Raw genomic sequence first — 24043 nt, 5'->3', positions numbered from 1 at the left:
CCTAAGCGGGTAGGGTCTCATCTGCCCCCAGGTGGAGACTCTGTCCAGGTCGCCCGTCTTGCACCAGGGAGAGGTGCCCAAGGCACTGTGTTCTCCCCCAGTCCCTGGCTTCCTGGAGAACACAAGTGGACTCTATGCCTTCTGCCATGTGCTGGGGAAGGAGACAGGAAGGGGACCTCTGAAGGATCAGGGATGAGGAGGACCCAGTGAGCTCAGAAGGAGGACATCACCTATAGGTCCTGTTCACACAAAAGCCCCCTGTGGGAGTGGGGGATGGGAAAGTATGGGAAGAGAAGCAGACACATAGTGGAGGGGGTGCAGTCACTCCCCTTGCTCTGTTCCCACCCCCTGCTGGGAAGCCCATGTACCAGAAGAGAAAGCAAGGGTGCGCACTTGGGAAAGGCTGGGGGAAGGCAGGCAGGCGGCCCGTGAGGGAAGAGGAAGAGGACGGGGAGCTAGTTATTAAAGCACCAGCTCAGGTAGCGCTGGGCGAGGCCTGCCTTCCAAGAGGGGACAAGGCATCGTCGGGTGCAAGCGGTGACCGTGGGGAGGAGACCAGACGCCATGGCTGTAACACGCGGCGCGCACGGGCAGAGCATGGCGCCTGACGCTTCCTCTCCTGGGTGGGCGCGCACATTCTGTTCCCACAGAGGCTCCTACTGCGCTCGCGCTGCTCAAGGACAGTCATGCGCTGTTCCCTCACAAGACACAAGCCCATCCCGCTCCCCATTCTCCACAAGCTGGGTGCAATGCTGAACTCCAGGACTTTCCTACCTTGGCCTGGCAGGAGGGAAACCTGGCCCGCCATCCTCTGCACCTTAGTACCCGGCTGAGCCGTGAGGGCCACACTTCCATGAAAAGGATCCCTCATGGCCTTCTGCCTAGGCCCCGGATATGGGCTTCTGGCTCAGCTCAGCAGATGAACTCCTCCCCCGGGGACCCAGCTCAGCTGGGGCCATGGTCGGTTTTGGGGGGAAACAAGATTCACTGCTGTGGGGATGGGGCAGCCCTGAGCTCACAGTCCCCATGGCTGATCCCTCAGGGTCCACTGTTACAAGAATGTCCTAGTCCTGGGACCCACTGGTCCCTCTCAGGCCCCCCAAGGCAGGTGCAGCCTGGGGGACGGAGCAACAGTGGAGAGAGGGGACACCCTGTCCACAGTGAGAGCGCGGTCTGGAAAGGAAACGTTTGAGCTAGGGACCCCTCTCCGCCCACCACATGACCAGCCAGCTTGACTCAGGCCCAGCAGGGGTGGAAGGAGCACAAGCGGGGCTCAGTCCTGCCATCCACAGTTGTAGGGTCTTGGCCCAAGTCACTTCTCTCTGAGGCTCAATTTTCTCATAAAAATGGGGAGAGTAAGTTCTTGCCTTTTTGCGGTTGGCAGTTGTGAGGCTTAAAAAAAAGAAGAAGGTGCTCTGTGTAAACTGTTGATGTCGTGGCCAACTCACCACGGGGGCAGATTCAAGGAGAAGCTGAGGAAACCGAAGCTCTGGGGTCTCTCCCTTCTCCAGGCTTCTTCAGAAAACCCGGGAGTGGCCCTAGCAATTCATATTTTTGCATAATTTTCTCACAGATCATACAGACTTCAGTTTTCCTAAGCCCTGGGACCTGAATGGCGTTTTCTCCCTTCTCATTCCCTCTCATCTTCCATCCTCTCCAGGTATATTCCAGGTGCAGAAGGAGAATGGCCCAGGCTGGCAGCCAGAGCTGACAAGAGCCCTGGGCCGGGTCTCACGAAGAGGGAAGGTCTAGGTGAAACGACCACTCCTGCGCAGCTTGCCCCAGGACCGGTCCCCTTGCTGAGTGGGGCTCGGGTCTGCTCCTCCCCATCCTCCACTCCCAGCAGCCGGCCCAACCCAGGGATACGGTGAAATGGATTCCCTGGGTTCTCAGAAGTCATGGCTGACTCTGGGCATCGTGTCCCAGTCTGGCTGGGGCTTTGCTCCAAAAATTAGGAACTCCTGGAAAAGCTAGTTGTGGGGCCGTGTGTGCTGGGCAACCCAGGGGCTCAGGAATGGGCCTTCAGGAGAACAAAAGCAACTTGGCTGGCTTCTCCATTAGCACCCGTTTCCCTAAGGAGCCTTGGAGGGAGTGGGGACACAGGGCTTCCTCCTCAGTGTCTGGGAGATGGATGGGGCTGATTTTTTTCCACGATTCCTCCCCATAAATCTGATTTGGCCCCTCATCCGTCTAGGCCAGTCTCCATGGAGGTGTGTGGTGGTGATGAATGGGCTGCTTGACTAATGTGACTGGGGTGGCAGGGACTTGGGGAGGGGCCCTGCTCTGATGGATGGTCCTCATGAGGACATATTACATTAGACACCCATAATGCAATCAGCAGGGACATTACGATCCCAATTTGTTGCTCCTCCTCACCAGGGTGGGGCAGTGGAGCCGGAAGATTGAGGAGGATGTCAGGACTTGGGAGACACCTGGGGGGAATGTCAGGAGGGGGCAAGATTTCCCTGTGGGGGGCTATTGCTAGGGGAATAATATGAAGCCCAAGAAAGTACCCGCTGGAAAGGGAAGAGAGAGGGAGAGAGAAGGTGTGACCTGTTCAAGGTCATTCCTGGAGCCAGAGGGGAGAGCTGGAATTAGCACTTGAGTCCCCCGTTTTGTGTGCCAGGGTGAGCAGGGATAGAGGAGGGGGTGGGACTAGGAGAGAGAGATGCACCACTGGCTTCTATATGTCTGGAAGCATTCCCACTCCTCCGAAGAATCCCCAAATGAGTGACACCAAGGATGCCTCTGTGAAGAAACGCGTGGTCCACCGCAGGCTCCCACACGGGCCCTAGACAGCCCTCACTCCGGACCACCATCTACCCACATTACTTGTGATCCGTGTCTTTCTCTGTGATTATAAGTAGTCGCCCGAACACTACACTGTCTCTGGTCTTTCCTTGTCCTCCAGGTCACCAGAAGAAAACCTTTAAATCAAAACGTTCCTCCCTGCTTGAAAGCTGTCCCCAGCTCCCAGTACCCCTCAGGATGGTGCCCAGGCTGGCTCTCTGACCCCAGAGAGGGTCAGACCCCTAGCTAGACCCCTGAGCCTTTCTCCCAGCCTCAGACCAAGGGCTCCCCTCCACTCCGCCAGCCTCTTCTGTGGTGAGAGCAGACCTCCAACTTTCTTGCTCCTGGATCCTTTTTTGGGACTCTGGGACAGAAAACAGGGCCATGTGCCCTTTAGTTCTGGGGACATTCAGTGAATCCTGGCTTCATTCCTACTGCCTGTGTCCCAGCCCTCCCCTAGGTCCCTCTCTTCACCCCCAGACTCACACTCCACTGCGTTGCTCCCGCCCTTGGTGAAGTACGCGCATATCTTGGAAAACCATGCTATCTTATGTACGCAGGTATTCTTAGCTATGAATGATCTTGTACTACAGATCTCGTTTTGGATTTCTAAAGAGTTTATCGCTATATTTGAGATCCATTTATGTGGCTTTATGTGTGTCTATTTTGTTACTTCTGACTGTGCCAAAGTGTGTATAAAATGCAGTAAACACACATTTTACCTTAGTGACAGACACCTAGATTGCTTCCAGCTCCTTATTCCTACAAACGCTGCTCACTGGATGCCATTTTCTCCGGGTGAATGACCAAGAATGAGCCTATGAGGTCCTCAAAGATGTGGCGACTTGGTCCGAGCTCTGCTGCGGGGCTGGGACTCCAGAGAGGCTGCACGAGGCCACACTCACATAGGGGCTCCCGGCTGCCCTCGTTCGTGGTCAACAGCTCTTCCCTCCTCCACTCTGTGATCCTGTCAGTCGGAGAGATGTGAGGCCACCCGAGCCTTAACATATTCCAGTAGCCACTACGCTGAAGAGCCTTCCTTTTTTATATTACCTTGAATGGCCTCCCACTTTAAATATTCTTTCATTGACCGGTAACTACTTATCTTTTAAAACCCAATTCCAATGCCATATTCTTCGTGGTGTCTAGTTTGTCTCCCTTTCGTCAGAGCTCCAGAACATTCTGTACATTCCATCTTAGCACCGATTGTATCCTTGTGATCTTTCCTCTCTTTCTTATTAAGGCAGATGCGGTCCCCGCCTCTCGGAGCTGTGGGGGAAGAGGAGGAAGGAGGAGCGAGGGAATGCGGTGGGTGGTATTGGTGTGAACTGGGAAAGTGGGAATTTTATCTTATGCACCTTTCTCTTGTTGGATTGAGAAGACATCGAGTCCAGAAGCTGCGTTTTCTTCCTCTTCAGAGCTCCTGTGTCTATGTTCTCAGTCAGTGGTTTTCTGGATGAATCCTCTCACATATGCCAGGACCTATAGCTCATTTCCATCTCAAGCAACTTTATTCTGGCCATTTCGAAATGTTTCTTCCCTTCTGCCCAGAACCAAGCCAATATCTCTCTTAGCCTGAAAAGACTTTCCCTCGATGCCAGTGAACTCTAGACTGGCTCCTAAAGGATGTGATTAAAGGGCATGACTGTTAGGATCAAAAGAACTCAAGCCTTCCCGGGCCTCTGCTTCCGGATCTGTAGATTGGAGATAGGGTAGTTGTGAGGTTGTATACACCGTTTGATGGCACTCTGTGCCCAATCTCTTTCCTTCATCGGGTTTCTAAAAGATAATCATCTCCAAGTGTCTAAAAACAGAATTCCTCACCTTCTTACAAACCAACAGTCCCCTGGTACCTGGCAACCCCATTTCTGGTGACTCTGTCATTTTCCACAGCAAACCAAGTGAACATTAGCTTACATCTCCCACCTCCAAAGCTGCTTAGTTAACCAAAGGTCAACTGGTTTACCACTTTGATTCTTGAATCCACCCCTCATCTCCATCCCCATTTCCACTGTCCTCAGAGGAGAGGAATCTTCAGGTTGGGTAAGGGTTTGTTTAGAGATCATCTGTACAGTTAAGTGTGCTGCTATAACCCTGTTTGTCCAGGTTACCTCCCACCCTGTTTCTCACTCATCTATACTCACCTGACGGTTTATAGGAGTCACAGACAACAATGACCAGCACCCCAGGTGCCTCCCCCTGCCCCAGACGAAGATAATTTTATAAGTTATGTCAAGGAACAGATAACCCTTGTTATACCACTGCAGAGAATAAAGATAAAATTTCTCCAAACAATTCTTTCTGCATACCAAAACAACACAAGAACAGTGTTAGTTCAGACAAGTCTTAGTTAAGAATACTTATACAACAATCCTGATCTTCAAATGACATGGAGGACATTGGGAGATGGAGAGGAGAAGGAAGTTGAGGGAAATTGGAAGGGGAGGTGAACCATAAGAGACTATGGACTCTGAAAAACAACCTGAGGGTTTTGAAGGGGCGAGGGTGGGAGGTTGGGGGAACCAGGTGGCGGGTAATAAGGAGGGCATGTATTGCGTGGAGCACTGGGTGTTGTGCAAAATCAATGAATACTGTTATGCTGAAAAAATAAATTAATTAATTAAAACAACAACAACAACAATAACAAAAAATCCTGATCAAATGCTACCAAATTCAGAAGTTCATCAAAATAATAAGACATCATAACCAAATGGGGTTGAACTCACAAATGAGCCAAAAGATGTTTCAACATTAGGACTTGCTCTATTAATAGGTGAAGGAAGAAGACTGACCACTTCAGTCTGTGCTGGGAAAAATACATTTAATAAAATTTAAGATGAATTTCTTATAGAAAGCTTGCAATAAAAGAGAAAGCTAGAAATAGTACAAAACTTTAACCTTAGAATTCACAACTTTAAATTAAAACAAGGGACGAATTCTAACCATGACCTCTATTATTCAACAATGTGTGGTTGTCTTAATTTTTTAAAAAAGTCAGAAATGCAAGGAAAAATCGAAAGTATGAATATAACAAAACAGATGAACAGAGAAAGGAAAAAGAGACAAAAGAATAGACAAATACAGAGAATAAACTGGTGGTTGACAGAGGGGATGTGGAAGGGGGAGGGGTGGGCAAAATTGATAAAGGGCGTTGAGGGTACACTTACAGTGATGAGCACTGATAACGTATAGAATCATTGATACACTGTATTGCACACCTGAAACTAATATAACACTGCATGTTAATTATATTTGAATAAAAAAATAAGCCAGCAATAGTAACGCAAAAAAAGTATGAATATAAAAAAAAGATAGTTCTTGAACAACTTTCTGAAATTTTGGGGTTTTCTCTCCCTTTCTGGGTCAGTTTTGGCAATATGCATTTTTCTGGAAGCATCAGCCATCCTTAGGTTTATGGATTTATTTCACAAAACTTATATTTCAGTTATTTTTTGAAACTAAACGTTTCCTCAAGTCTGTGGTTATTTTAATTTTCTGATGCCTAATTTTGTCTAGGAATTAGGAAAGAATTTGTACTTTTTTACATTGTTTTTCCTTGGTGAGGTTTGCTTAGTAATCTGTCTGTTTCATTCCCCCACCAATATATAGCTCTTTGATTGAGAAAGGAATAGGGCATTGTTATTATTACGGCTATTAGGACTGCCTGCAATACAATCTCCTAGGGAATCAACTAAAAATCCCATTAGGTCTAATAAAAGCATGTAGTAACTTGTTCAGATACATGACAAACATATAATCAACAGCTTTCTTATATGTTAGCATGAATAAATTTAAAAATATAATTTAAAATGCAGAATGAATAATATGAATACTCATGTGAATTTATGTGAATTCATGAATAATGCAAGACTTATGGGGAGAAACCATAAAACTTTATGAAAGACATAAAAGAAGACCTAAATGTTGGGATGTCAGTTTCTCCAAAATTGGATAAATTCAATGTAATCACAATCAAAATCCCTATGGGATTTTGTAAATGAAATTTCACAAATTAGTTCTAAAGCTCATCTGTGAGAATTAACATAAAAGAATAGCCAAGAAATTTCTGAAAAAGATCAATGATGGGAGACTTTCCATACTCGATATCAGAATATATTTTATGGTATCAAAAACTAAAGTAGTGTCCTATTGAAATAGACTCATGTATTGCAAATCAGTAAGGAGAGGATTGGCTAATAGGCATTTAGGACCTTCAGATAGCCATTTGAGAGAGAAAAAAGAGTTTAGAGCTTCATCTTATATAACCCCCAAATAAAATCCAGATAGATTGAATATCAAAATGTAAAGCAAAAATATTTTTATAATCTGGTGGTTGATGGTGGCTGGAAAAGCTTTTCTAACTGAGATACAGAACTCAGATGCTTAAAGGAAAAGACTGACAAACTACATTAAATTTCAAAATTCTGTAGGATCAAAACTAGTACAAACAACTAAAGATAGGTGAATGTGAAGTGAAAAGTTAGCAATTCTGAAACTGTGCAGTGGGCTTGGATAAATAAGTAAATGCCTCGTTTGATACATTGTGGGAACCAGGTTCTCATTACTGGAGAGAAGGAAAGGTTAGAATTATCCTTGTGGTACTAGATTGGAGTTTGAAACATCTGTATCAATTCATTTATATATATACCCATCCCCCCACACAGATGTACAGATACAGAAACAAATATAGATATGCATGTATACATGGGTTAGTCTATATAATAAAATATCTAGTCCTATCTGTTGAGAGCCCCTAAACAACACCCCAGTAGTAATGAGCACACCAAGCACCCAGATCTTGGTTTCTAAATATCATTCTACCATAAAAGGAGCAAGGACTCTGTGGAGAATTGGTTAATTCTAGGACTGGAACAGGAAAAGTACAAGATAAGCCTGGAGCATCTTATAGTTCACACATCTAGGCAATGTTAGAATAAATGAAAGGATGGAGGTTTTTCAAAGTAGACAGGACCCAACCTGAAAGAACTTCCCAACGGCCAAACCTGAGCAAAGAAATAAATAACATGGTGTTGGGTTTAACCCGAAGTATAAAATAAATACACAAGTCCAAAGATAGACATATAGACTCAAGAGTGGAATAAAACCAAGAACTCAGAAATTGTCACTTGATTTCAACAAGGATGCCAAAACCACTCAATGGTCTTTTCAATGAATGATTCTGGAACAATTAGACCTCCACCCATAAGAGAATGAGTTAGGACCCTTAACTTATACCACATGCAAAAATCAACTCAAGATGGATGAAAGACCTAAATGTAAGAACTTAAAAGTATAAAACTCTTAGAAGGCAATAAAGGTATAAAGCTCCACACCTTTGTATTCAGCAATAGTTTCTTAGATCACAACAAAAGCACAAGCAACAACAACAAAAGGTAAATGGAGACTTAATCAAAATTTAGAAACTTGGGCCATGAAAGGCCCTGTCAAAAAGTAAAAAGATTCACAGAATGGGAGAAAATATTTGCAAATCATGTGTCTGATAGGGGTCTAGTATCCAGATTATAAAGAATTCTTTAAACTTAACAATAAAAAAACCCCAATTTTTAAAAAGAGCAAAGGCTCTGAATAGACATTTTTCCAAATATGATATACGAAGGGCAGTAAGCACACAGAAAGAGTCTTAACATCCTTAGTCATTATGGATAGGCACATCAAGGGCTCCTGGGTGGCTCAGTCAGTTGAGCGTTCAACTCTTGGTTTCAGCTCAGGGCACAATCTCAGGGTTGTGAGATCGAGCCCTCTGTCAGGCTCCATGCTCAGTGCCTCATCTGCTGGAGATTCTCTCCCTCTCACTCCTCCTCTGCCCCTCTCCCCACTCTTGTGTGCTCTCTCTAAAATAAATAAATAAAATCTTTTTAAAAAAAGAATGCACATCAAAACTATAATGAGATACCACTTCACAGCCACTAGGTTGGCAATTTTAGAAAAACAAGCCAAAAGCCAGAGACTAGCAAATGTTGGCAAGCCCTGGTGAGTGTTCACACACTGTTGGCAGGAATGTCAAATGACGCAGCCACTTTGGAGAACAGTCTGGAAGTTTCTCCAAAAGTTAAACATGGAGTCACCATATGACCCAACAATCCCATTTCTAGGTATGTATCTAAGAAAATTGAAAATACATGTTCCAAAAAACTTCCCACCAAAGTTCATGGCAGCATTATTCATATAATGCTGGACAAAGGTCCATCAAACCTGATTGGATAAACATAGTATAGCCATACAATGGAATATTATTCAGCCCTAAAAGGAATAAAGGACCGATACACGCTATATACAAGGAGAAACTTTGAAAACATTATGCTAAATGGATGAAGCCAGATGGTGAAAGTCACATATTAGAGATTCCATTTATATGAAATGTCCAGAATAGGCAAATTAATAGGGACAGAAAGTAGATTGGGGGGACAGGGGAAGAAGAGGATTGGGAGTAACTGCTCATAAGTACAGGATTTCTTTTGGGATGATGGAAATGTTCTGAGATTAAGGATGGTTGCATGATATTGTGAGTATAGAAAAATCCCCTGAATTGCGTGCTCTGCATTTTATGTTGTGTGAGTTATGTTGCAATACAAAATTACAGAAAGAAGAAAATAACCCAGCACTGGTGCAAAAACATGTGCACGAGTCCCTGCTGAGATAAATGGGTGATTTCAGTAAATTTAAATAAATTTTAATTTAATTTTTTATCTAATTTAAATAAGTTTATTTAAGTTAGAGCCAAACTTCGGCAGAGCCAAAACTTTCCTATTGAAGAATTCCAAATGTTCTTTAGAGACCCTTTCTAGAAGGTAAAGCTTAACCCCCACCCCTCCCTGTCATCTTCTTAGTGGTGCACTGCGGTTAGTGACTTGCTTCTAAGAACTCAAATATGGAAAGGGATAAATAGTCACTTTGCAGTGGAGAAGCATGGCAGACATTGTCATACCCCAGTGCTCAACGCTCACACCACTAGTGATGTCAGGTAACTTCCGACATAGAATGAGGACACTTCGCCTCTGTGGTGTTCTTTCAAAAAACCCATAACCCCTGTCTACTCAAGAGAAAAGCAACAGATAAAAGCCAACCGAGGACCTTCTACAAAAACGCCTAACCAGAATACCTCAAAACCATTACGGTGATGAAAAAAATAAGGAAGAGAAACTGTCACAGACCAAAAGAAACTAAGGAGATACAGCAACTAAACGCCCTGTGGTATCCTAGATTGAATCCCGGAATGGCAAAGATGGTGAAATCCCACTGAAGTCTGGGCTTACTTCATACAAATGCACCAATGTTGGTTTTTAAAACTGCCACAAATGTCCATGGTAATACGTTAACAGGAGAGTAGCTAGGTGAGGGGTAGATGAGAACTCTGAATTTCTTTGCAACTTCTCCATAAACTTAAAATTATTTCAAAATAAAAGGCTTATTTAAAAAATAAGTGCAAGACTAGAAGAGAATATTTGTCCATGTACAACACACACACACAGTTTGCCTCGCTTGGCTCAATGGGTCAAGGATATTGTGACAGACCTGATCTCTGGATGACATTCACTTCCCCCTAGTTCCTGACTGGTGGGACTCAGATCGGCTCACATAGTGGGGCAGACTTCTGGATCTCCTGCCCCTCTCCCAGCTCCACTTACCTTTCCATTGATAACATGCAGTCAGTTCACTCAAGAAAATGCAATGAGCGTATTTTAGGTGGTAGAAACTCTTCTACACACTGAGGACAAAGCTGTGCCCCAAATATTCGGTTCTCACAGAACATAGGGACTGAACCATAGTTGGTCTAAACCAGACATAACTTCCTTCCCTTTGGCTGTGATTAGTGTTGGTGGTGGCCATGTGGTTCCATTCCCGCCAGTAAGATATAAGAGGAGGTAATATAAAGAGATAATTTTTAATAGGAATTTAAATTTAATAATTTAATAAATTTAATTTATTAATTATTAATTAAAAATATATTAAAATATATATAAATATATATTATATATATTTAAATATATAAATTATTAATTTAATAATTTTGAGAACACGTTACATAATTTTAAGGAAGCAAATCTGGAAACCTGAAGAAATCTGTAAACCTGATAGAAATCACGGTCTCGTAAGGAAGGACCAGATTTGGCCAGCACAGGCCTTTCTTTATCTCTTTGACTTTCCTTCTTCCTCCTTCTCCTTTCCTCCTGCCTGGAAGGTGATGTGATGTGATGCCTGGAGGTGAGGCAGCCGTCCTGTGCCTATGAAACGCTAAGCATGCTAAGCATGACAGAACAGAAAGACAAGAAAATGCCTGGGTCTCTGCTGCTCAGCTGCCCTAGTCCTGTATCGCTTATGCTTAACCCTCCAGAATTCTTAGGATCGAGAGCATTATTTAGAATACAAATCTGTGTATTTGTAAAAACATTTCAACATTTGGCCGTATTCATTTCAGATTCTGAAAAAAAAGTAATTAGACTTACGGATAAAGCAAAAAAAGCCTGCTGTGTACCCTGGGGGACCTCATTTTCCCCTCGTCCTGCAGAGACTGGCAACTATACTGAATTCGGGGTTTATCATCCTCATGTCTGTTTTCAAGCTTAAAATTGTATTGCACTGTTATTGTTCTTCAAGTTGCTTTTTTATTCAACAAATTTTAAAAGATTTGTTCATGTTGACACATGTAGTTCATTTCAACCACTATTCAGTCTCTTTTAGATGAATAGATCACAGTTGATCTATTCTCCCACTGATGGACATTTAGGTGATTTCTAATCTTTCTTTCTTTCTTTTTTGTAAAAAAAAATTATTTATTCATTTGACAGAGAGAGATCACAAGTAGGCAGAGAGGCAGGCAAGAAACAGGAGGAAGCAGGCTCCCTGTTGAGCAGAGAGCCCGATGCAGGGCTCAATCCCAGGATCCTGGGATCATGACCTGAGCCAAAGGCAGAGGCTTAACCCATTGAGCCACCCAAGTGCCCTGGTTTCTAATCTTTTAAACGACACTAGAATGAACGCTCTTAAGTTTCCTTGTGGAGAGATTTCTCTCAGGAATTGTGGAGTCTTAGCGTATTCACATCTTCAACTTTACTGCACACAGGCCCACTATACTTTATTCACACTTGTGGGACCAAACGTGTTTCGGAAGAAGAACTGTTTGGACTGGAGAGAGGCAGAAAGGTATGTGTGTCATAGGTCATATTCTAGCAGGGCGTGGGGAAAGTGTCCCATAATCAAATATATAACTTCTTCTGTGGTGACAAGTAAAAATATCCACATCAAGTGGGATAAATAAAAACCATATATAATCTCACATCATGGCCGGTTTTGCCACCAAATGTGTTAGGAAAGAATTTCCAGTTTTCAGGGTTTTTTGTTTGTTTGTTTGTTTTGCTGTTTTTTCTTTTTGGATTTTTGAATTGCAGATTAGATTTTGAATCTGCAGCACAAAACTGCTTTTAAAAGTTGTTTCATCCATCTTTCCACCACTGTTTCTGCATAGCATCCTCAACATCTGTTAATATGGGCCCATAGGACTTGGCCAATCTGATGGATGTTCACATATTCCATCAGTAAAACAGAATGGAAAATGCAGAACATGGAAGGAGAGATCTCACTTCCAATGGTAATGAAAATGTTAAAGATCCGTGGTTGTACTAGACAAGAAATGTGAAGAATCCAAATGCAGAGCATGTTAAAACTGCTAGAGAAACACGGCTGTGATGAATAAGTGGACAGATACTTTTCATCCATGAAGGTAGACTGTGTCATAAAGATGCTATCTATCCGCAACTTACTCTATACTATCAATGGGGTTCCAATCAAAATCACAACAGAACTTTTGAAACTTGAAAAAAAATTATAAAATTACCATGGAAGAATATCCAAATATTCCGGAACAATCTGAAAGAGAAAAGCACGATGTAGGAAGGGATTAGTAGATAGTAAAACAGGTCCAAAAGATACGGCAGTTAGAGCAATGTGGTAGTGATTCAGGAACAGAATGCTCATGGAGCCGCAAACAAGTCCAGAAGTAGGCCCAAAGATAAGTGGGATTTTAATATAGGATAAACATGATATTTACAAATTAACCAGTGATGCTGTGGGACAACTGGTCAGCCACTTGGAGAAAAGAACCAACTGGACCCCTGCCGCATTCTTTACCTGCAAGTAAACTTCAAACTGATGAATGATTAACAAGTTAAACATGAACTATCAGAAGAAAACATGGGCTATATAATTTTGGAGAGAGGACAGTCTGACATGAAGTCTAAACACCATAAAGGAGAAGAATGATAAACTGACGTTTCAAAAATGAAAAACTTCTCTATGGGGGGGGGGGGAGCCAGCTGGTGAATATTGTGGCTCATCTCTTCAATATTCCTTCCACCAGTTCCCTGGTGGGTAGCTGCCCTGCAGTTTGTTTGGGGGTGAGTAGTAACACCTCTTTACCCCAGAGCCCCAGGGTGAGAACTGATCGTTTTAAACCACAGGAGCAATTCCACTGCCCTTGCCACAGTGTTGGCTCAAGTGACCCATGTCTCACCAGTAAACCCACAGAATGGTCCTTGTCAAAAAGAAGGACACGTCATCCCATTCAGGGCTCTGCATATTGGAGGCTATGGGTCAGCAGGTGCCTTACTCTTCTCAGAGGGCCTTTGGCAGAAGTTTCTGTACAGCGTAGTGTGGAGGTGTGAAAGCTGGAAGAATGACAGCCATGTAGCTACCAGCAGGGACCTGAACTTTAGGACAGCCTTGCTCCTAGAAAAGGCAGAGCAGACAGAAGGAAAGAAGCAGGACCTTGACATATTTTAGTCATCGAGTCAAATCAACCCTGAACTACCTTTGGAATTTCAGTCAGCAAATCTTCTCTGAGTTAGGTTGTATGTTACTTGCAGAATCAGGAGTTGTAAATGATATGGACCATGAACAAACCCAAAAGATGAACTGGGGAAAAAGTCTGCAAATGCAGATGACAAATACTTAAAACCCCTAAAATACAAACAGCTACACGTGAACATGAAAAGGAAAACAACCTATTTTTTTTTTAAAGAAAGGCAGAATATATGGATAGCTGCTTTATATAAGAGGAAATAAAAATGGCTAATTCAAATGGATGCTTAAGCCCACTATCAATTCATGTACAGAAAACAAATATTGATATTACATGGGGCTGAGGATAGATAGAGAAACAGACTATCATATCCTGTAGGAGACAGTGTAAATGGGTGATTTTCAGAAGAGTGATATGCAATTTCTATTAACATTTATAACACTTTCGATCTTTAACCAATCAATTCTACTCCTGAAACTTTATACTACAGGAGTACCTACGTGAGAAGGCAGAGGTGTACAGAAGTGTCTTGTAATACTGTTCACAGCGAAATACCAGGAACATCCCAGATATTGACTAGTTCAGAATTAAATAGACTCCAGGGACACCCATGCCAGAGAAATATTCATGGGCGTCATAGAGGAAGAAATCCTATCATATTGCCATGAAAGACGTCCGAGATACATTAAGTGGGAGAGAAACCTGTAATGTAGTATATTACAATCATATTTTTTGGTGAAAATAGTATATACACACTCAAAGGAGCAGGAAGAACATCACCCCACGGTTAACAGTGGTTCCATGTGGGATCAGGGCTCCATGGGGGAGGCCCGAATTCTTTTAGATATCCATGTACGCGTGCACACGCCCGCGTACACACGCCTTCACCAGCACCACCACCGGGACTCACCCCCTGCCTGTCCGGAATTAAACTGCTATTTTGGTTTCTCACCTGACTCAATCTGATTTCAACCTGTTCCTTATTCCATGGCATGCCAAGAGGCGGGTGATACATGGTTGTAGAGAATTTTAAAACCGTAGCAAAACTAACTATAAGTTAGTTTGCTTTTTATCCTCAATACCTCTCCTAAACAGTGTCAGCTGCAGGACACTCCTCTGGGCAGGGAGTGCTGCTCTCCCGGCCCCTTCCCTTGGTAGTGACTGTCCCCACTCCAAGTGGGACTCAATGGGGCCCGAGGCCCCAGGTGCCATGCGTGGGGCAGAATCTGGCAAAGGATTCAGACAGGCATAGAAGGTCATTCCTGACTTCGAAGAGCATCAGACAAGGTCACGGTTACTAGAAATCCTCAGTGTCTCCGGCATGACCTGTCTCCCCATAGCAGGCTCTTCCCCCTGCCCCGACGGGGGTCTACCCTCACTCCTCCCCACCTGATGCCCTCATGCTGCCTGCACCTGAGGCCTTCCTCTTTCTCCTCAGCCTGTGGGGAAAAAAAGGAATCTCTCTGATTCTTGGCTCTTATTTCTCCCGCGCCCATCTTTGCCTCTCCTTGTCTCCAGGGTCCAGATCATCCCTTAACCCCTCACTTTGCTCCTGAGGGGGACACCCTGAAAACTCCTTCCCTAAAGCCTTGGAAACATACCTGGGAAGAAAAAGTGAAATGGTTGCCCAGAACTTGTTATCTGAAAAGCCTTTAGCCGGGCAGAGGCCGCTTTCCCGGGCCCGCGGAAGTGGTGTTTCCCCAGCGGGCTTCTCTGGAGAAGAGGTTCACTGGAGAGGGCAAGGCCTTACTCCATCAGCTTTAAAAATGAGCACTCCGTGGAATAGAGAGAAAGAAAAGCCATCCACCCGGCTTAACCTGAGCCTTGTAACTGAGAGGGGAGTGTGTAGGGAGAACAAGAGGGAGATCCAATTAATTACCCTTAGAAGCAAGGTAAAAGTTGAAGATTACGAGACCCATTTACAGGCGGAAATAGACCCATCATTGAGCCTAGAGAATGGAAGGATTGTTTGGGGCCAGAAAAGCGTCTCAATGTTCAGATTCCATTCCTTTTCTGGAGCTTTGGAGAGAGGAAGGTCATGGCTTGGGCCTGTTGTCTTGGGCCGGTCCTGGGCCCACATCCTGCCCCCACCCGGAGGGAACAGGAGCTTCGATCCTCTCTGGGAGTTGATGTGGGCTGGCCGGCCAAGGGCAGCCAGCACACCCCTCCCTTCCCGTGAGAGAGGCCCCTCCATTACCATCACAACGGCTGATGTCACAGACCCCACAAAGCGCTGGGGCCCCAAGTGCAGGGTAACCCTAACCCCAGCAGTGACTGAAACAGATAGAGGGGTGGCTCTCCCACACAATGCCCAGGCCCCCACTTCTCTCCTCCTCCTCCTTGCACTTCCTCAAGAGCTTTTGTCTTCTGGTCCCTTGGGCCCCGAGGCTCTCTCATTCCCCGGCAACCACTGCCCATTAAACTCAAAGCTGAGGCCTCTGGGGGAAAGGAAAGGGTCTGGCACTTTCTCTCCCTCTGCTTATCTCCCACTAGCTAGTCCCGGTCCTCATCTACCTGGTGAGCAGATACCCCTTGCCGAGAGCAAAGGGGCAAGCTGGTGACGGCCTCACATCCGTCCCAGGTACCCCCCTTCCCTCTCTGCTCTGGGAACCGCTGCTATTCCCTCTCTGGATAAGGCCTTGGGTTAGGCCCTGCACGGGTCAGTGCTCAGAAGCTACAGAGAATGTTCTGGGGTGAGTCAGGTTCAGTTTGGCTTTTGCTTCCGTGTCCGCAAAGCCCTCTGGTTTGCAATCTCCCCAACCGGCCGTAAGTCTCTGCGGTCTCAGAGACGCAAGGTCCTCATGCCCACCCTAGCACGCTGACCCGGCTGGGGAGAGAAAGCTAGGAATGGTGGCTGTCCTGGTTTTTAAGTGTGATCTGGGGATCATGTGGGGACCTCTGGGAAAAGGCTGGTGGGAGAGCTGTTGGTGTTGAAAAGTCTGCCAGAGTTGTAGGAGAGGGGAGGTACGGCTCAGAGCTTCTGGCTTTCCCTCGGGAGAACTGTTATTTCCAACGGGATTTGGTTACCATTCAGGGTTTTAGTCCTGAATCTTTCCTAGACATGATGGAAGCCATGGACTTTCCATCCAGAAAACTGGGTGAACCCGTGCTGGGGCACCCACGTGAACATGGACACTCCCACACACACGGTCCAAGGGGTCACCAACTCTGGGTTAAGAACTCCTGAATGCTAGTAGAAGTTTTGGCACCAAAGAGACGGCAGAGAATGTTCTAGGTGGTGGTGACGAGAAGATGCCCCCGGAGGACTGGCTCTACTCTGAGCCAGGCAGCTGGTTGATTTGAAGGGCTTGTACCCGGTTCACGAACAAGGAGCCCTTGGGACAAGCGCAGCGGGTGCTGTTAGCCCATTTCTGGCCTTATTCCCCATGGTTTGATGTGTGCCCCCCACCCCTTGACCCCTGGGCTCTGCACTGATCCTCCAGACCCCAGCCAACTTTTCACTCTAGCATGGTCTGCCCTTGCGACCCTCCCACAGCTTAACACAATCTGAACTGAATTCCTTCAAGACCCAGCTAGTGAACACCCAGCTTCCTCCACACCTTCTTGCCTAACCAGACCTGCTCTGGCAGCAGGACCTGAGTCCCGTCCCCTCCCCGCACGGGGCTCTAAAACAGGCTCGTTCCTCCCCTTCCCCCTCTCGGCTTCATTCTGGATGCTACATCCTCCTTCTGTTTGGACTAGGAGCCCTTTCGTAGCAAGAGCTGTTGTTCAAGTCACAGGAGGGCTCAGGCTGCCCAGACCAGCACTCCCCTCGACGGCGAGGGTACCCGTGTTAACTGAATTGGCGGGAAACCCAACCCAGTGGTTCAGGACATTTCCAAGGGCTCCTTGCCTTGCGCAGCAGGTAGGCTTCCTCCCCCCCAGTGGGCCTTTGCCTGCTCTAGTCCTCAGTCAGGTCCAGGGGGTGCGATGGCTGCCGTCCAGTTCGCCCACCGCAGCTGCAATGTGCGAGAGGGGCTGAAGAACCAAAAAACCATGAGACAACACCGTGGCTTTTGAAACAGGTACATAGGCTCCCTTGTTTAATAGCAGTTAAGACAGGAAAATGTACAGGAGGGATCAACATGCTCTTTCCACAGGGGAGGCTCCCACGAACCGCGAGGCCCGTCTGCACTGGTAGCTTTAGGAGTGAGTCTTCAAGAAAAAAAAGTTCCCTTTAGAGTTAAAAATGGACTCTCCTAAATTTCCTCCATAAATGTGCGACTATTTGTGCAAAATAAAAACTCTATTTCCAACACATTAGTGAAAAGTAATAACGAACGCAGGCAATGGAAAAGAAAAAGAAAAAAAAAAAAGAGGCAGTTGAAGCAGCCAGGAGCAGAGTCCTGGGAGAAGGGAGGCGACGGGAGGGGAGCTCTATAGCAGGCCCCAGGGAGTGTGGAGAGGCTTTATGAAGGAGGTCATGGCCATTGCCGATCTTGGGGATAGAGAGCCCTGGGTCTGGGGCTTGCTGAGCAGACTCTTGTTAGGTATGCGATGGAGCCAGGCTGGCTTTGAGGCCGAGAGACCACTAGGCCTGGTATGCGATGAAAACACTGGCAGCACTCCTTGGAAGTTGGACACTCCTTTCGTCAACAGGGACTCCACTGGTTCCAATCTCTACCCTCAACAGCTTCAATCACAGTCCCAAGAGATTTCCTGTGGACGTCCAAACTATACGAGCTGCCTACACTACTACTGAAACCTATGAGGGTCCCAACCCAGAAGGTCCCTTTAGAAACATGGACCTGGTTTCCCCAAGAACTTGGCTATGACACGCTAACCCCAGGCCGTAGGCTTCTAGCCACCGCTGCTCTTGCTCTGCTGTCGGGGCCTGCTGGGGCACTTCCGCATCTCTGGGCGCCTGAGGCCAGGTCTTAGGAGTCTGAGGGGCATGGCCCCATGTGCACAAGTCCTCTCTCAAGGCCTGGCCCGACAAGAGGCCTGGAGATAAGACTCAAAAATCCAACTTCGCCAATTCAAACAACTTGGACATTGCCGGTCCCTGTTTTTGGACCTTCCCTTGCCCAACGAGAGTGTGTCTCTAGACACAACTCAGTAGCAGCACGTTGGTTTCGTCAGAGAAGACTGAAGACAGACTGAGAGGGAAGAGAGCCACCAAAGGGTCCTCCCCTAGGAGTCTTGAGCTGGGTAAGTGTTTTCTTTAGAGGGAGGTCATGAATGAGATGCAGAGGAAGCCCCATTCCGCCGCCCTGTCTGCTTTTCCTCTACAGCAGTCTTTCCAGGGTACCGGCTTGAGACCAGCCCAGCAATGATGACTCGGAAAAGGCAAAAACTGTGACATGCTTAAGGTTCTCTCTGTCCCATGTCCCAAGATCCATCTGAAAGGATCTTGCTGCAAACGGGAGACTAGTGAAGGAGTGTGTTGGGCCCTTCTTAAGTAACAGGACTTTAGATTAGTGTAAGCATTTCTTGCTCTCTTTCAATCGAACCCAGGCCCACCACTTTTCCTTGCGTTTTGCAATTCTGGGTGGCAGCATTCATCCCTGACCCTCATCCTGAGACCCTGGGCCAAGCACTGACGCCTCAAGGTAAGCCTTAGAAAGCTTCTCTACAGCGTCCACGCGGCCTGGCCTCTCCAGCTTTGAGGAAGGCTCACGTCTCTTCCCCTTGGTTTGCAAGTTGGGATGGGATTCTGGGGGGATCGGAGTGGGGAATGAAAAAGGAAGCACTGCCCTCCCCAGAAGCAGCTCAGTAGCTGACAAAGGTAGTGAAGAATTCTGTTTGATGAGTCTCTCCTCCCACTAGTCCAAGCTGGAAATGCCTGTGTGGCTTATTTGTCATTGTTTGGTGATGCACAATTACACGTTTGCCGGTAGACACAGAAGTACCTTCCCAAAGAGTCTTAGAGTGCAGGCTCCTTTGGCTGACCTCACAGCAAAGCCCTTGCACCAGGTGTCAGGAGCCCATCTGCGACAGCGGACACAGCCTCCCGGCTAGCTAGTCCAGGCTCCCTTGGCACACTCCAGAATGTGCGGGATGGGATTATAGACAGCCTCTCTCAGATGAGGCCAAAAGATGGCTATGGGGGTCTCAGGAGAGGACAAAAGGCTTGGGCTTGAGTAAGAAGAGCTTCACATTGAGGATATGACTTAGTAACGGACTGCTGGGCCAAAGGCGACAAACTACTAGCCACAACTGGCCCCGTCTGCTTCATGGGAACAATGGTTCCATCCCAACAGGCATGCTGTCCAGCTGCGGCTTGCCCCCACAGTATAGAGCTGATAATGTTTCCTGTAAAGATGGTGGCCAGAGAGCTGGTTTTCAGTCACAAGGGGCACTCCCCAGTAACCTTCAGGTTTTACTGAAGGGTTAAGGAAGGGCCATTTTCAGGCTTCTAGAATCTGACTGAACCCAATGACACTACTGAAGAAGGTCAAGTCTGAGACTCTGTGAAGATCTATGGAAATAACTGCTGATCTCTGCTCTGAATCCAGTGCCTTGACCCTGAAAGAAGACGATGAGATGAACAGGGAAGGGACCGAGGCTCTGATTCCATTCACACTGGCTTCCAAGAGCTAATAAAACTCTTCCTGGTGTGGAGCAACCTGCGGTTAGTCATGGGGTCCAATTACCACCACGGTATACTCAGCTCTGTCTTGCCCCAGAAAAGTCAGCAATAAAAGCACTGGGTCAGATCTGGGCTGAAGAAACGGCCACTCTTAGGGGACTGGAGTGAAGCTGTCGTCTGGCCACACACCATGCTTGTCCCCCCGCTGATGAACATTGGTGGACTGGGGAGATACAAACTTCCAGAACCGTGTGTGCTGGTCTTTCATATGTGCTGGTCTTTCATACACTAAACAGTAATGTTTTCCAGGTCCTCTCCTTGCGTCAGGAAGGACCAACCTCCCCTGTGTGGTGAATGGGGTGCCGGGAGTGAACAGGATATACTTTGTTATCTTTTCGCCTACTCACCTTACCTCCCAGGACCAAGGACCCATTACGTCTGTGTCATTCCTGAGCCCCAGACCGAGGCTCTAGGGCAGCGATGAAAGGTGGTTCATCGTCCTGGGACTGGTGACACCACCATCTCTAGGCCACTACAGAGTCCAGTATGACTTCCCCGGAGTCCCAGCCTAGCAACACCTCATGTACTTGCTTTTTCTTGTGCCTCTTTTACTATAGGGAAAGGTTACGCGAATACTGTACACAGGTTATTAAAAAAATACATTTGCTCTCTTTGAAGAAGAATGCACAAAGGCAGGGCCAGCCGGGCCTGGGTCCCGGCCTCCGGGGCTGGCGTGAGCAGCCTCTGCAGGCCTGAGGCTAGCTTTCATGAGTGGTGGCTGCTGATGAGTCCCCGGAGCTGCTTGGCCACAGTGTCAATCAATTTCTGCTTGTCTCGCTCATTTTTCCGGAACTGTGCAAACATGTTGTTCTTGCGGCTGGTGTCCCTCATCCTAAACAGAGGAAGAAAGAAGGAGAGCAAAGTGTTTGAGGAGACAATGGTGGAAGGAGACCGGGCGGGAGGTGGGATGGCTCCGTACATCTCCACCTCCGCCCAGACCTGAGAGTCCAAAATATTTCCATTGTCAAGCCCCTACTTACCTACTGTTCAGGAAGCTGTCCTGCGGCACCCACTGCCCTCCCAACCTCAGTCACCTCTGGAAGAGAGTCCAAAGCCAGTGATGGAGGGGCCAGCCTCCTGATCACCCACACCCCCCACTGCACCTCTTTCCTTCTCGTCTAGCTCCGGGTGTGCAGCTCCTGTAGGAATCCTGGGCGTGCTGAAGCCCTGGGGGTCAACAGGCTCTTACAGAATATCTAGATTCAGGATCCACTTATCATCTCCTGAGCTCATGAAATCCCGCTGTGACCTCAGAGCTGGTATTTGAAAGATAAAGCAGGAACAAACTCTCAGCTAGTAATTCTAAGAGGAGATGAGTAACTGAAAGCCACTGTGTATTTCTAAACTTCACTGGCCGGTTGCTCTGTCCCATCCCTAACGAAACTAAGGGCCTGACCGATCTCTTTTGTCTCAGAGTAAGGACCCAGAGACAGCAAGGCTGTTGAGTGCATCATTAGGAGGAGAGCAGATGGACCATCCTTTGGCTTGTGGAGCCAGAACTTTAGCCAGGAGAAGCCCCTGAGAACCCGAGGGTTGTCCATATCCTCACACCTTTGACCTTCGCAGAGCTTTCTAATACCGGGTCCTGCCAAAGCTCCAGAGACGGCATATTCCTAGAGGACAAACTGTGGGGTTCTGGCCAATGGTTGTGGCTAGATGGAAAGCCCTAACCAGGAAGCATAGGTAAAGTCATGACCAGGCTATGGTGTCACAGAAAGGCCCAAGTCTGGGTAAGCCACAGTTATAAAATGTGGGAATGTGCTAATCCCTGCAGAGTCTACAACCTCTGACATCTGACCGTGACCTCTAGCCTCAGTCTCTGCACACTGGACCTCCAGCCCACTGCTAGTTCTGGTGTCAGAGAATTAAGAACACTGCCCAGACCAATTTCGCCTTGGGGTAGGCATAGGTGGTTTTCACCACCATCCCGTAGGATCTGGGCTGGCTTTCTGGCTTCACAGTCTCTGGGCTGTACGTAGACAGGTCCGAAGGAACCTGATAAGCCTGGTAATCTACGGCCAGGCATACTTCCCAGGGGCCTTTGGCCAATCCTGGTCCCCCTCTTTTTTTTTCCTCCTGTGTGGTGGTCTTTGTTCAGAGAGGCAATTGTGAGGCCAATGGGTTAAAGCTAGAGATGCCACAAGGGCAGTTATATTCATGAGGCTGGAAGATTCTGATGAGCACCAAAGCTGTGTAGTTTGGGCCGACACTGACCACCACAGATGAGTTGCGACTTCTTTCACAGATCTAAGCTTAAGGGCCTTCAGACTGGAATTACTCAAGTAAACGCAGAACACTGAGTTCTGTAAGGTACAACCGCCCACCTGTACAGGACTGAGCTTGGAGGGGAGGAAGAAGAGATGACAGAGGCTGGTTGAAAAGAAAGCACACGAGTCCTCAGGCTCTGATGATGACTGTATTTGGTCCCTTATGCATGGACTGGACCATTATGTCTGTGGAACTGGCCTGGCTTTAGATTATTTATCCCAGAGAAGAACTCCTTTTCCTTTGCTGAATATGCTATGATTCTAAAGAAAAACAACGCAAAACAAGGAAGGAAGAAAGGAAGGAAGGAAGCAGAGAAACACTCCCTACATGTATACGGCGTTCATTTTAATGTCCTTTGTGATCATGAATTTCATGACTCCTTGAAGCTGCCCAGAGATAGGGAGCCAGAGTTGGCTTTCGGCTCTCATAAAAGAAGCTCTCCAATAAAGTAGGAGAAAGGGAAGAAGAAGGTAGACCCTGAGCCTCAGAGGCTAGAAGTTCTCGGCCATTAAGGCCCAGAGTTGGGATTATTCAAAAGATAAACTCAAGTGCCCTGACGGCTGATGACAGCATGCCGGTTTGTGCCCTGGGATGCACCCAAACCAAAGCGGGGGGCCCTCCTCTCCTCCCCTCCCATTCTGTAAGCCTGGGGTCCTGATCTGCTTTGGCTAGGGCCACCTCTCAATGACACAGGTGCCTCCTCTGTTTCCTGAATGTCCTCGGCAGGTTGAAAAGGAGAGATAGTCAAGTTCTGGTGGTAGATCTGGCTGGGGCGAAAGCAGGAAAGGGCAGGCAAAGGGACTGATTCCTATGAGGCTGGGAAGTAGGGATTTTGTGATCCGGGTGGCCTTTGGCCCTCCTGGGTTTGGGAGGAAGCTTTTAAACCCTGCTGATGGCTGGGGATAAGCACACGGCTTTGTTACTGTCAGGCCTCCAGAATGCCATGGAGAGGCTGACTGTTTCAGCCCATTGCTGATCCTCTCAGATCTAGAGATTCTTAGGAACAGACAAGCGAAGGATTGTTGAGAGAAGGAAATGGAAGGGAATCCCACAGCCCATTTGGACACAGTGAATACAACATTAAACACCACCTGGAAGGCCCAAACGTCCCTCATTTCAGCTGGGATTAGGCCTTGCCTCTAATAAAAAGGTTTCTCCGGGAGATGTAGGTTCCAGAGCTTAATGCCATGGGCTTCACCACCAGGAGGTGGTGGAGAAGGGGAGACTGCTGAGCAGCTCCCTTCTGTCAGGGCCCAGTTTTAAGCTTTGCACTAGCAAGAGTATGGAGCATGCCAGGAAGCTGTGTGGGAACAAGCTTTTCCCTGGCACCCATGGGGGAAAGAAAATCCCTGCCACCACCTCCAGCCCCATAGGGATTGGTATGCCAAGGGTCACTTTAAGGACCGAGGACAGAGGAGACAGCCAGCCAGTTGGCACCAGACTAGTTTAGTAGATTAGTATGTCAGGGGGCAGAAAACTCAGAGGGTAAGGATTTAGTGTAGTCGTTAGTGTCAGTGAGGAAACCAGAAGGACTTGCCTCAAAGTGATGGAAAAGGCCCAAGTGAATAATATACTTA

At 46.9% G+C, this 24043-nt stretch overlaps 1 protein-coding gene across 3 annotated transcripts in view; it reads right to left on the bottom strand.

The window, feature by feature from the left end:
* Nucleotides 1-17623: 17623 nt before the first annotated feature.
* EXOC6B (exocyst complex component 6B) overlaps nucleotides 17624-24043 on the bottom strand; it is a 624123-nt gene continuing 617703 nt past the window's right edge. For all 3 annotated transcript variants that reach the window (XM_045979317.1, XM_045979318.1, XM_045979319.1), the window contains one exon: nucleotides 17624-21030. In XM_045979317.1, coding sequence (XP_045835273.1) covers nucleotides 20904-21030 — 127 coding nt within the window. In that variant the 3' untranslated portion in view covers nucleotides 17624-20903. The remainder of the gene's footprint in view (nucleotides 21031-24043) is intronic.

This window comes from Meles meles, chromosome 15, assembly GCF_922984935.1.
Source record: "Meles meles chromosome 15, mMelMel3.1 paternal haplotype, whole genome shotgun sequence".
Lineage (NCBI taxonomy): Eukaryota > Metazoa > Chordata > Mammalia > Carnivora > Mustelidae > Meles > Meles meles.
This window is presented reverse-complemented; position numbering and strand designations above follow the sequence as displayed.